Raw genomic sequence first — 13,486 nt, forward strand, 5'->3', positions numbered from 1 at the left:
GCAGAGTCCTGACTCCTGCTGCTTTAGACAGGATCGCCCTTGGTGAAAAGATGGCCAAAGGATCCACGGATGAGTCGCCCGGTCTACGCCTCAAAGCGACTTCCGTCGACACGCGGAGCCATATCTTCAGTGTTGAGACAAAGATTGGACTGCCATGTGTCGATACGAAGTTATTGCGGGTGCGTACCTTGACTATTCTTTTTAAAGCTTGCTTTCGGGTGATAGAACCATGCGTGATTTGCCGATTGGTATGTCGAGTAAAAATCCCTTTCTCAAGCTGCTAGCAAGGAGGCCACTGAGAGTTACGTCCGAGGTCGAGTCGGAGTCAGATCTCGGTTCTGCCTAGACGGATCAGCAAGCTCGATGGGGTGCGTCGGTGATCGGTATGTTTACATTGTTATTCTACAACAAAAAGGTGTGGCATCATTTGAAGGGCAGTCTCAAGGAGCAATCCTTGCCCTCAACCAATCGGGCAGGTTGCGGATGCCAAACGCCAGAGCGACCCAATTTTCCTAATGAGCGTGCGCATGAGCGTGCCCAATCTGCGTAACGAGTGGCAACAACATGCCAAAGACAACAATAAGGATGTCAATCTTGGACATGTCTTGCTTTCCAAGTGGCGCGTCGAGATAGCCATTGATAACAGGCTCTTCTTGCGGGTTCGTTGCCTCTATCATTGAGTGCATAGCAACGTATCTGACAACGTTAGTAAGGGTAAAATGAGGTGTAAGCTGTGTAAACTCACAGAAATGTGCCGCCGGAGAAGCACAATACCCAACCGGTTGACCAGGTGAGGCCCTCGTCCCCACCGAGCGTGCCGCGTCCCAGCGCGTGAACCATGGCCCAAGTCACAAAAGCGCCTGCGGGGGCGGCAAGGCTGAAGAAAGCCAGGTGGGTTCGTGCTGTGCGCTTCGAGTGACCTTGCTTCAACAAGACCGAAGTGAGTCCAAAGGCAGCGGGGGCCTTGTGCAGCATGATTGCCAGGAAAACAATGAAGGACAGGGAGCCAGCAGGAGCAGCCGATGAAGCGCCGAGGGCAATACCATCGGCACAAGCATGAACCACCAAGCCGATAGTCGTTGCAGATCCTTTCTTCTTAGGCGGAGCCATGGGTGTAGGGGTCAGCATTGGTGGTGATCCAGGTGTTGTCAGGCCGTTCAGACTAAGACTGGACGAGTTGTGTGGTCCACGGTGCAGATTGGATAGTGAGATGTGCATGGGCTGGTACTGCTGCTGCGACGAAGAGAGGGCTTCTGGGACGTGGTCAACAAGGAACATGAGGATGTAACCCAGGATCAGAGCAACACCAATGTAGGCGTGTGGGCTGGGACCCTGCATATCCTCGGCGTGCTTGTGGTTGTTCTCGTCCTCTTCTGGGGCGTGCACACGGGTGTGGCCTTCCTTGTGGCCTTCCGTGGAGTCATCGTCGCCCCCCTTTTGCGCCTGATGGGGCTCCTCCTCCTCGACCTTGTGCTTGTAGGCTCCATTCTCTTTGGCCTTCTCCTTCAGCTCCTGTGTCCTCCTGAGTCTGAGGTCAATCGGAGCTCTTGGCTCGAGGGCCCCGCCATTGGGCGCCTTCAAAGCACCAATCCTCACGAAGTCGGTATCAACCACGTCTCTAGCACCAAGACCGAAGTCCGAAGGGTGGTTAATACCAGTCTGCAGCTTATGGATGTTGGGAATTGTGTCCACGACGCTCCGAGATATGCGCGAATGTGTCCTGCCGGCGCTGTACATGGTCTCGATGCCCTCTGGAATGATGACGATGAGCGACGTCCCCACCAGCACGCCGGTGCCGAGGAGTGTGATGATGCGCAGCTGGCGCGACGAGAGGGTAAAGGAGAGCGGGAGGATGCCGGCAACAAACGAACTGCTATGGTCAACTGACATTCTATTTAGCATCGATACACCGTGACAGGAGGTGCGTACGCAATTGCCATTATCGTGCTCAACGTGAGCAGCATGAAAAGACCGTCCCACATGTTGCGTGTCGTGTGCGGCGGTCCGCAAGTCGCTGAACAAGGAAGAATACGCCGGGTATGCAAGAAAAAGAAGACAAAGAGGTACGTCACTCAGCGCTGTCCATGCCCTAACACTAACGTAGCGAGGTGATGTGGAGTCGAGTGTCGGTGTCTGTTGATCCAACACAGTCCTCCACAAATGTCTCGTGTCCGTCGTCTCGTGTCCGTCTCCGTGCAGGGGCTGCGTCACCGTTAGCGCCTTCCCGTAGGGCTGAAGTAGGAGTCGCGCTAAAGCGGAGGCAGGCGCGTCCATTTCCCGTCTTCGCGACGCGCCTGCACATCTGACCGCTTCACCACCTCTACACAAGTGCAAACATGGATCTCGACGAGTGTAAGTGGTGAAAAAGATCGGTATGGTATTTTCTAATCGCATTCAGGGGTCACAAACTCGAATGAGTGCTTCGACATTAGTCTCTACCGCCCAGGCATGACCGGCGACGAGCGCATTGGCGACACCTTCAACCCCAGCTTCACACACACGGTCATCGACGAGAACGAGTCAATAGTCGGCTACAAGAACCCCAAAATCGACCTCGACTTCCGCACAAACGACCTCAAGCCTAAGCTCAAGATATCCTTCGAGGCGCAGTTAGACCTCAGGAAGCTTTCGCCAGATCTGGACCAGGCGCAAGTCGACCTGTCACCAGAACTGTTCAAGCAGCACCTTCCAGAAGAGGTGAAGGAGAGCAAGGCGCAACGCGATGCGGCGACCTCGAAAGACTGGAAGCCCCCGGGCCAGCTTATGCAGAGCTTCGATGTGCACGGCAAACACTACGAGATATGGAAGGCACCGATCATTGATCCAGCTGCGAGACAGATTTGGCTGAATTTGAGGATCCTGGTACTGCTGTTCATCGATGGAGCAACAGTGAACGGGCTGGACGATGAGGAGACGCTGGACCGATGGTCACTGTACTTCCTGTACGAGGTGCAGGACTCCGGCATCCCCACTACACCATATGTCCTTGCTGGATTTGCCACATCTTACAGGACATGGATCTTTCCCACCTTCAAAATTGCGCGGTACACCAAGATGCTCCCAAGCCCGCCTCCAGAGGACTCGAACGGCACAGTGGAGAGGTTCACACCACCTCGCCTGACACAGGATCCAAAGACGTTCCAATTCAACGACAAGCTCGATAGGCTCGAAACATCCTCGAGGGAAAGGATATCGCAGTTCTTGATTTTACCACCCTATCAGAATCAATCTCTTGGATCACGGCTGTACAACCTCATTTTCTCGGACCTCGTGACAAAGCCTTTCATCTATGAGATTCCAGTCGAAGATCCGAGCGAAGACTTCGACGCCATGCGCGACTACTGCGACATCGTCTACCTCCGCTCTCTTTCCTCCTTCGCCTCCCTCTCGGTAGCATCAACCCTCCCGGCTGAAGCCCTGCGCAAAGACTCTCCCATTCCCCGCGACCAGATCCTAGGCAACGGCGCAGACCTCGAGAACTTACGACACGAAACAAAGATCGTAAAACGTCAGTTCTACCGCATGGTCGAACTGCACGCACTCTCGACTATCCCACCTAATCACCGCAACCGCGCGCGCATCACCCGCAAGGCTAAGAGCAGCAATGAAAATGACCGCAGATACTACTTCTGGCGTCTGGCGCTCAAACACCGGATCTACATGCAGAACGCAGACGCACTCGATCAAATGGAGGTAACAGAGAAGGTCGACAAGCTAGAGGCTGCTGTGGATAACCAGCAGGAGGAGTTTGAGGAGAGGCTAGAAGGAATCGAGAAGAGGAGTAGATGGAACAGAGGAGGAGCACGATCCAACGGAGCCAAGAGCAAGCGCAAGAGGGTCATTGTCGAAGACGAGGATGACGAGTGGGAGGACATGGACACTGGGTCCATAGCGAGCAAGAAACCCAAGGCATAAGGGACACTGAAGCATTGTCGGAGCACACGGCGTTACGGGGCCTTTTAGGCATTGATACCACCATATTGGCTTATCTAGCGTTATCGAATAGCACGGAGAGCTCAAAGCTAATGAGAATATCCAGATCATGTTGGTGGTGGCGACGATGCTTCAAGGCACCTGCACCCCCGCGAGCGAGCACACGCTCGACATATTGGTTTGACCGTCGCAATCTCCCAGCAGGTATGTACCGGTATGGTCTTGAGCCAAGGATTATTTTGTGGGGTTCGGCAGGGTCGGCAGCCCAGCCACGACGAAGCAGCTTGGCTACATCGCCACAGACGACATCGACGTGAGGATAAGTGCTCCAAGAAGAACAAATACTCGTCAAGATAAGCGCCTCACAAGATGACGATTGGTACCTGCCTGTTGCGTCATGCCACCAATGCTATTGATACACTCGATCTTGCGGCTCTCGGAGTATCCTCAAGGCTTGGGGTTCCGCTTCTAGTCGGTCTTAAAGGTAAACCTACCATCCAAGACCGACTGAAGAACCAGCAACTGCTCTTCGTCGCTTCTTACCAGACCGGTGACTCAGCCTCAAGCAGTCCCATGAGCTGATGCTCATCGCCTTCAGTGTGGATGCACACCGTGTGGAACTGCCACATGAGGCTTTGCCCCAAGCACTGGCGCCCAGCATAAACTCACGGATGACGCTGCCGCCAGACAAACACCACAGGATGATGCTAAGACAACGTGCGTTTGGACCAAGCTGCCAGGACATTGGTCTTATATAAGCGTTGCACGGTAGACGCTACTATAAGAGTCCTGCTTCACGCTGGTCTTCCCTAGGATCTCCCGAGCTGTCTCACCCAACTCAACTTTAGGACGTGGAGCGAATCACGCCATGGCTCAGCATGCGTCACAGAATGGTGACTACTTCGCCAGCTCGGAGGATTATCCCAACGGTCGTGGAAAGGAAAAGCTCCCCTCTGACAACGGCACGCGATCCAGCGCACCTACTCCCCCAGATGCGGCCTACGACAACCAAGAAGGGGAGGTCTACGACCCATATGGAGGCAAGAAGCTGGGCATGGTCCGAGTGAGTGGTGCCATTCTTCTCGAGAATACGCAGCTAACATACTTTAGACGGCTCTGGTACGCTGTGTTGGATTCTCTGAAGGGTATGCGGCTTATATGTTGTAGATTTTCTTCACGAACCAAGTCGGTATCGGTATCCTTAGTCTGCCAGCCATGTTGCACACCATTGGCCTCATTCCTGGCATCATCACCAGTAAGTCAAAAATGTCTGCGGGGGCGCTGAGCAAGCACTGATAGTTCCAGTTATTGCAATGGGAGTACTGGCAACCTACACGGCCTACATCCTCATTCAGTTCTACCGTCGCTATCCCTCCATCAGAGATGTGGTAGACGTCGCCAGGATCATGGGTGGCAAGCCATTGGAGATTCTGGTCGGCGCGGCGCATGTAGGTCTCCAAGATACGCCGAGAGTGACTCTCTGCTGACCAGTCTGCAAGGTGCTCAACCTCTGTCTCATTTGTGCCTCAGCCAACGTCACACTCTCTATTGCTCTTAACACGATAACTGAGCACGCACTCTGTACAGTTGGATTCATTGGTATCCCGATGATCATGTGCTGGCTACTCTGTATGCCTCGCAGCTTGAACTTCGCTGGATGGTTTGGTATCCCAGCGACCATCAGTATTTGTCAGTGTCATCCAACCGTCTTAAACCCCCAACTCATTGGTCTCAGTCACTTCCGTTCTCATCGTGGTCATTGCGCTAGCTGTCAACGGTCCCGACTACACAGCAGTCGCTAATGGTGGCAGCGGTTACTGGAACGAACCCATCAATCAGCCGTTGCAGATGCGCCTCGGGCCCAATCCAGGTGCCACAATGAATCAAAAATTCGAGTCCGTGCTGAATGTTGCCTTTGCATACGCCGGCAACCAAGCGTTCGTTACCGTCATGTGCGAGATGCGCAACCCGTAAGCAGAATACCTCAATTGATAGCTCGACGGTGCTGACACTATGACCACAGGAGCAAAGACTACACTCCCGCCATCATCTGGCTCAACGCCATCGGTGTCCCCATGTACGTCATCGTAGCCTGTGTCGTCTACCGCCTCGCAGGTCAGTATGTTGTCTCGCCCGCACTCGGCTCCGCGCCCGGCATCGCCAGCAAAGTCGCCTACGGCATCTTATTCCCCACTCTGCTCGGTTCTGGTCTTGTCTTTGGGCACACGGGCATTAAGTACATGTACAACGTGATCATGGACAAGGTGATCAAGACAAGGCACCGTTTGACTGACAACACGCCGCTCACGTGGGGTGTCTGGCTCGGACTTGGTACGCTATTTTGGCTGACGGCGTTTGTCCTGGCGAACGCTATTCCGGCATTTGGCAGCATTCTTGGTATCTCTAGCGCGCTGTTTGTGTAAGTTACTCATTCCACGAGCCAGTCGGTCAAATCATCTAATATCTCGCAGAACCTGGTTCACCTTCGGCATGGCCAACGCGCAATGGATCTTCCTAAACTGGGGCCAGCAGTTCATCAACTGGAAGAAGACATCGCTGGCACTCTTCAACTGGTTTATGATCTTAGGTAAGCTCCTCGTGCCTGGATTTGGATATCTTCGCTAATCGATTCAAAGCCTCGGCGTTCCTCACTGTGTTCGGCTTGTACACGTCTATCTCGGATTTGAGCGCGAGGGTCAATGATCCCAACGACCCATTGAATGTGTTTACTTGCGCGAACAATGCCCTATTCTAGAGGGACAGCATCAGGCGCGAACTTCGACGGACTTACGAAGCTTGGTGTTCGACGACGCGATGTGTAATTTGTAATCTATGCACTTGGTAGACGCTCTGGGCTGCACCAAAATAAACCCTGCTCATCTTGGAGTCGACCATCAGATAGGAATAAGCGAACTCCAGAAAAAGCTTCCGCACTGGTTCTGACTTCTGATATGATTGCGATCTGCACTCGATCCTCAAATCGTGTGTGATGGTGATCCAAGGCTCAAGGACTTCGAAGATTTTGTACATATGTAGGAACGCAGAACTCGGCGTAACTACAGCTTATCAATAGATCACGTCTTCAAAAGCACTTAAGACTAATCATGACATTCCTGCGAGTCACATGGCTCATGATCTTCTACATGCGATAGCAGAACTTGATATGTGTGTAAAATATTATCTTCTTCAGTCTTGATGTTGTCTCTAATGCTCCTCCTGATTCCAGAGTGACTTTCAGCTCTCTCTGAGTCCATGTTAAGTCCACGTTACTGTTGGATAGTGAAAGGAAACACGCACAGAGGTAGTGTCTTTACATTGTTCGATAGGGTCTCTGGCATGTGAGGGTCCACGCTCCAAGCAAGTTTGCTGTGCAGAGTGCTGGGCTGTGGAATTTTCAAGGAATGATGCGATTGAAGGCTTATCAATTGGTCTGTGATGTTTAGGAAGTTGCGGCTGTTTCTCTTCTTTCCTGATTCGAGTCGAACGTCCTGAATCTCTTTGAATATGCTCACATTGGCTTCTTAAATGATGATGTACATACAGCTTGGTATTTTATTCGATTCCTGAAACAAGTGAATGTGTCGTGGCGGTTAGGCTCAAGAATTAGCTCTAGGTACGCGCTCTGAGATGAAAGAATTACGTCACTGCCATCATCTCGATCTCGCACCTCGAAGGAAGCGTTCACTCTACAGCCTTGCATGCCAAAATTACTTCATCAGCATCGCATCAGGAGTCAACTGTATACCTCCAATCACCTGGTCGTTGAGAATGCCGACGATCGGGCCGCGCTAAACAGCTCACGTGGAGACACACTGTCCGTCTCGAAGAAAGTCGCTTGGGATGAGCACGGAATGCTATAAGCTCAAGCCCAGGGCCACAGTGCTGGGTTAGTCGATGGCGACGCCTACGCTGCGACTCACGATAGCCACAATGCTCGAAATGCGACCGAAAAGGACTCGAATGCCTTGAATTCTGCTACAAAACCACTTCGTTGATAACACTGAGTGACTACCGGTAGGTAGGAACATACCAAGGGGGCCAAAGCTACCAGAGGCTGATACAGCTCCCGTAAACACCGATGTCGCGCCCTCCCATGTTATCGTTGACGCGTTGACATACTCTACGCTCAAGATCGATCACGTCTCTGATTATGGCTAAATTGGAATACAGGTAATGTAAAGGTTGCCCCAGATCTTGAAGCCAATGGTCACTCATCTTTCCACACCACCGACATATCGAGATGGCATGAAGTTAACATCTCAAAATGACACCTGACTTTGTGTCTTGTCACGCTGCGTCGAGCTGTAGTGAAGGACGAAAATATGAAGCACAACCAAGCCCTGTTTCATTACCATCAAGCATATGCAGCTGAGATTCTGAATCATAAGATCAAGACTCTTGGGCAAATCCGGCCAGAGGCAGAGCTGTTTGAGGACGCGAGCTTTTTCTTCTTCTCAAAGGTTCAAGCAAGCGCCTACGGAGCATGGCGCGCTCATCTAAGTGCACAAAAGAGCCTATTCAACCTTCGGGGAGCCAAGACCTGATGGAAAGCCTTGACTACGAACTCTTCCTTTGCCATTTTGTGTTGGACGACGCCTCTGGTACTGCCATAGCGCCAGATTCTCACATCATGGTCGAAGACGTCGATAAATACAAGGTGTATCTAGGTTTGCTCGCAAGATTCAACGTTGATGTCTGCAGCATCATGATCCCTATACCGGAAGCTATTGCGCAGACCAAAGCCACCATCAAAATATCGAGAGCTGCGCGAAAGCAAGGGAAGAGGGAGTTGGATCATCGACATATGTAGTATTCGATGCTCTTCGAGCTTTCGATCCTGCGGATTGGGCCTCGCACCGTCCGCGTCATACATCGAGCTAGGCCAAGAGCTGGGCGCTGCTCGCCACTTATTTTCAAGCGGCAGCTATGCTCTATCTTGCTCGGATATCTGGCATAGCTGTGTGTGGCAGTGAGATAGAACGATTCTACAATCGACTTAGAACTTCTGTGTACGAGCTTTACGAGCTCCGAAGAAACGGCGGAGTGCTCGACAAGTACATCCTTTGGCCCACAGTACTCTGCGGCATCGAAGCACTCTTCCGATTAGATGAACAACAACATGGCACCAAAGGAGAGGTTGATCCAGCAAGTCAGCTCCACATGGACTAGGATACCATCTTCGACTGTGCTCCCTTATTCTTGACGTAGCTAGGGCCAGCTGTTTTCGACTGATGTTGCCTTCACAATGGCGTATGCACGACTCTCCCTCGGACTCGTCAGGTTTTCTCGAAAAAGCCTGGAATCTTATGCTACTTGTGTCATGGAGTACAGATGAGTTTCAGATTTACGTACAGTGCTGATGCAACGATAATTCCAACGTTATCAGCTTCCTATAATTGCATTCGCTTCTGGGCTGTTTCATTACATCCTGCAGACTTGGTTGGTGCAAGGACCAGTCAGCTCGGTTCGCCGCCAAACTGCATCCTTCGCCTTCCTGGAATCCTACTCCGGCTCCGCGTCCCAAGTTTTCTGCACGCAGATACGGGTACGCCCTGGCTGTCATCCAGACAAATAGCGCTCTACAGACGAGAGCGGTTTGCTCATTCAGGTTTGAACCTCGTATGGCAGTGTGGCGCACCTTGGCGTCTACACAGTACTAATACGCCATCCATAGAGAACCGAATTCTGTGTAGGTTGGGATGAAGATAGTACTTTCAATGGCGGTTGTTTGGCTCTACATGTGACTACAGTGCGCTGGAACCTACCTGCGTCGTGGCGGCATGGCACACGGCAACCTCGGTACTCCTAAAATACACTCCAACCACGGATATTGAATTGGCCCCCACAGATCCTATCAGGAGCACTTTATCGTCACAGCCTCGCATTATGAAACATGGCTGACCGGAACATCTTGATCGGGCTGATGCGAGATGAGAACTTCCGCCTCCATCACTATCGTAGTTTTGCAGTATCTTGCAGACCACCTGGCGCGTATATCAAATAACCCGAGTCACCTCCCACTGTCCAGCAGGGTGTACTCTTCGCACTTTTGTGAACCTCAATTTAGCCTTACACTTCTATTGATTCTTCATCTCCACTGTCAAGCGGCACGACGTAGCTACAAGATGGCACAACAAATCTCGGTCGCGCACACGACAATTAATTACGCCTTAGCTGTATCGAAGCGTGATCAAGCTTGTCTTCCGCCCTTTGAGACCGACTGGACTCATTACTTGGATCTCTTCCGCCAGGATTTAGATGACCGATTCGAGGTTGACAAAGGATACGACATCACACTTACAAGAATCGAGCCTGTAAAATTCTTATCCCCAGAACACGAGTCGATTCCGGCAACTCCTCTCTTGCTATCGCCGACTCTTTTAGCCTCCAGCCCTCTATCTACACATAGCAATGACTTCACGTGGGACTCGTCACAGATGCCACATACACCATTGCAACAGAAGGACGGAATGGGTCTAGATCTGACTACTCCACCGACGTCACTGGATTCTTCCGAGGGCAAACTAAAATATGTGACAGAGCGTACATATGCGACACCTTCCCGGGCAGAGGATAGTGATGATGAGAGAATATCAGAGAAGTACACGCAGACTTCAGACATCTTCCAGTTCGGTATTCGAAAGTTGGATCATATGCTCAAGTCGAGTCAGTCAAAGCGCGTTCAATCTATGATACTTGCTTACACCCTGTTCAGTCACGCGAGACGACACTACCGGATCTCCAAGCAGCTTGCCATGCGACACGAGTGTGCCCTCAGACCGTATGGGCAGCGAAGCTTCCAACTCAAGCTCTAAACCTTCAAAAACTCACATGGAAATCAATGCCAGTACTGTTGATCTTGGCTTTTCAAAAGGTTCTAAGAGTGAACACGGTCCCCCTGCTACGGTCTCGCAGCAGGGTCCGCACCAAGACAAGCGCAACCATCACACCCTCCAAGGCTCAGTTCTATTCAAGACTGTACTACGAGACGGCGACGGAGTTGAGGTCGAGAGCATTTTCTCGGCGATCGCCAGACGCTCAAAGACGGGCGTCTCCCATAACACCTCCCGCAACTCAGATCAAGAGAAGCACCAGATTCGGACGGCGGCAGCACCACAAATCAAAACGGAGGCAGCATTTGAAATCAAAACGGAGGCAGCACCTAAAATCAAAACGGAAGCCTCTGGTCTTGTAGCGACATCGAAAGCCTCCCAAAAGATCCCACATGCATGCATGAAATACTGGACACTGCTGGAGCAAATTTTGTCCTTCGAGATCACCGCAAGACTGGCCAGGAATTACGACAGATGTGTGGCTACACAAGGTAAAGGTTCAGCTATGAATCAGTGCTCCACTCCACGTAAGCTTGTTGCGGAAGCTGTGAAGGCCGCCGTCGACGCTTTCCGAGAGTGTGTCGACAGGTCTGGCTACATAAACCTTCCGCGCTACATTGAACGTCTCGTCAGAACTGTAATGTGTCCCCTCCACCAAACAGTGGCGCTGCGGAGTAGCACTGCCAACCCAAGGATGAAACAGCTGCGCGAGCTCATCGATACTCTCCCTCTGCTTTCTAAGAACATTGTAACAGTTTTCGCAAATTGGCTGCAGGCGATAAGCAACACCAACATTCCTATTTCGCTCTTGAAAGCGAAGTTAAAAGAGCCGTCACCTTCGCGCTTGTCGAAGTCCGCACCTTACCATCGGAAGAAAACCGAGAGGCCCAGCATAGCGGAAGCTTTGGAAGAAAAAGTCAACGAACCGCTCACGGAAAAAGACAAGAAAGACGGCTTTGTCTACATGTTCTGGGATCAGCAGACTTTCGGGATGGTCAAGATTGGTCGAACCGGTGATCTCGAAAAACGTCTCAAGCAGTGGGACGCCCAATGCAAAATTCCGCATCGCTACCATCGATCTTCGCAGGATGGCAAACACCTCACGATACATCATTGTCAACGTATCGAGAGGCTCATGCATATCGAACTGAGGGAGTACCGTAAGAAGCGTGCATGCGGTGGCTGTGGTAAGACTCACATCGAGTGGTTTGACATAAGCGCAGAGAAGGCAAAGAAGGTTTACCAAAAGTGGCAAGATTGGATCATGCAAAAGCCGTATGCACAGAACGACGCAGGGAGCTGGGTCGTAAGGCCCGATATGCTTCATACTGTGTCACAAGTGTGCACACCCGTCCTGTTCCCAGAGACGACGATCAAAAGAACGAGGCCACGCAAATCCCTGCCAAAGTCACCTGCCAGGAAACGAACCTCGAGAGCAGCGAGATAGATTGCCAGCATCCGCAGATAACAATGTTGTTGGAGGTCCGCCTCCGCTTAATCCAATTCTAGACGAGACTTATTTCACCCAAATTCCATCTGTTTGTCGCAACGTTTTCGACTCGCAACGGATCTCACCAACGACCAGACAGTGGCGCTTAATATCATCCACATACCCGACTATTATCTCAACTCTAGCATACGATCTTTCAATAGCTTGCGTTAAAGTGTATGTCCCATTCACAACCGGTTCAAAAGGCTTCGGCTGGATTATCGGCTACTAATTACTACGCCCTTGATAGAGGCTGGTGAAAAGCTGCCATCTGTCTTTCGCTCGCAGCGATAGCATCAGTAGGCCTATTCGTGACCCTCTGTAGTTGGTAGTACATTACATGACAAGTCTCTATGCAGGGCGCGAAGCTGCATTTCCTAGATAGAGATGCCTGTGCTCGATGTCTATAGTCATCTTGATCGAAGCTCTCGCTAGGCCAACCGTAGTCTCGGAAGATCTGTCGATATCATCGTCTTCTTGTTCACTGAAGTGTGCCTCGCTGTTGAAGTACGGGAAGCTGCTTCCATCAGCAAAGTGGATCGAAGTATGCACTACACCTGCCAGTCTGAGTTGCTCGAATTTGGGAAGCACATCTTCATAAAAGTCGATGATACGATAAGTTGCGTACAGTCTCCTAGGTGTGTTCTTTACCATCCTCATTCATGCGAACAACTGCATCATTTAGGTCTTCAAGATTCTGCTCCGGTCAGATCTGCTCAGCGTCACAGTGTATCACACTCACCTGAGCGAGTTGGGCGAAAGTGGTAGGTCCTGTTCGGAAATCGCACACGGTCAACGTCCCCATTCAGTATCTACAAAGAGATGATGCCCGTTGCGCCCATGTGGCTGACCTATCATGAGTACATGAGATGGCAGTGCTGCCAAGCACAGATCCAGACCAAGCTCGACTGTCGCGCCTTCCTTCGCCCAGGCGAAGCTGCAGTCTGTGGGCGGCGCCGCTCCTGCCGAAGTATCCGGATATCAGCAGCATGCCCAAGGCCAACACAGCCTTCCCCAACTGCCGGAAGCATATCACAAGGTTCCTGGCTCGCAGAGGTCGCCAAAAATATCTACCTTTCCCGTCTCTGCCGTGCCCGGTATCAAGAAGCGCAATATGCGGAACTCAACCACCCACGACCCACCAGCGTCCTGAACGCGGTACTAGGCGGTGTTAATTCAAGGTGAAGACGAGGATTCTGAGTGAGAGTGGATCGCATTTGAACTCTAGCCC

The 13,486-nt window shown here is 51.6% G+C and overlaps 4 protein-coding genes across 4 annotated transcripts; 3 read left to right on the plus strand and 1 right to left on the minus strand.

Moving 5' to 3' along the window:
* Window positions 1-512: 512 nt before the first annotated feature.
* M421DRAFT_94528 (Zip-domain-containing protein) lies at window positions 513-1,890 on the minus strand (the record flags this gene model as incomplete). Its single annotated transcript, XM_033598210.1, has 2 exons — window positions 513-696; window positions 746-1,890. The coding sequence occupies 2 exons, from the start codon at window positions 1,888-1,890 to the stop codon at window positions 513-515; spliced, it is 1,329 nt and encodes a 442-aa protein (XP_033445905.1).
* Window positions 1,891-2,336: 446 nt separating this feature from the next.
* Window positions 2,337-3,915, plus strand: M421DRAFT_94529 (histone acetyltransferase type B; the record flags this gene model as incomplete). Its single annotated transcript, XM_033598211.1, has 2 exons — window positions 2,337-2,352; window positions 2,399-3,915. 2 exons carry the CDS (start codon window positions 2,337-2,339, stop codon window positions 3,913-3,915), a joined length of 1,533 nt encoding a protein of 510 aa, XP_033445906.1.
* Window positions 3,916-4,658: 743 nt separating this feature from the next.
* M421DRAFT_234746 (uncharacterized protein) lies at window positions 4,659-6,704 on the plus strand. The gene is made up of 9 exons (XM_033588434.1): window positions 4,659-4,996; window positions 5,044-5,052; window positions 5,101-5,188; window positions 5,239-5,381; window positions 5,433-5,622; window positions 5,669-5,903; window positions 5,957-6,352; window positions 6,405-6,520; window positions 6,570-6,704. Exons 1-9 carry the CDS (start codon window positions 4,802-4,804, stop codon window positions 6,686-6,688), a joined length of 1,491 nt encoding a protein of 496 aa, XP_033445907.1. The 5' UTR covers window positions 4,659-4,801; the 3' UTR covers window positions 6,689-6,704.
* Window positions 6,705-10,288: 3,584 nt separating this feature from the next.
* Window positions 10,289-12,291, plus strand: M421DRAFT_423484 (DUF1766-domain-containing protein). The gene is made up of 2 exons (XM_033593484.1): window positions 10,289-10,599; window positions 10,649-12,291. Exons 1-2 carry the CDS (start codon window positions 10,371-10,373, stop codon window positions 12,211-12,213), a joined length of 1,794 nt encoding a protein of 597 aa, XP_033445908.1. The 5' UTR covers window positions 10,289-10,370; the 3' UTR covers window positions 12,214-12,291.
* Window positions 12,292-13,486: the final 1,195 nt, after the last annotated feature.

The sequence above is a fragment of the Didymella exigua genome (assembly GCF_010094145.1).
Source record: "Didymella exigua CBS 183.55 unplaced genomic scaffold M421scaffold_27, whole genome shotgun sequence".
NCBI lineage: Eukaryota > Fungi > Ascomycota > Dothideomycetes > Pleosporales > Didymellaceae > Didymella > Didymella exigua.

What these genes read in the sequence shown, in the direction of transcription:
- M421DRAFT_234746 (XM_033588434.1), top strand. Translation starts at nt 4,802, where the DNA reads ATGGCTCAGCATGCGTCACAGAATGGTGACTACTTCGCCAGCTCGGAG. An exon ending in TTCTGGTCGGCGCGGCGCAT is followed by an intron (nt 5,382 to 5,432) that starts GTAGGTCTCCAA and finishes CCAGTCTGCAAG; the next exon opens with GTGCTCAACCTCTGTCTCAT. An exon ending in ATGTGCGAGATGCGCAACCC is followed by an intron (nt 5,904 to 5,956) that starts GTAAGCAGAATA and finishes CTATGACCACAG; the next exon opens with GAGCAAAGACTACACTCCCG.
- M421DRAFT_423484 (XM_033593484.1), top strand. Translation starts at nt 10,371, where the DNA reads ATGCCACATACACCATTGCAACAGAAGGACGGAATGGGTCTAGATCTG. An exon ending in GGATCATATGCTCAAGTCGA is followed by an intron (nt 10,600 to 10,648) that starts GTCAGTCAAAGC and finishes CACCCTGTTCAG; the next exon opens with TCACGCGAGACGACACTACC.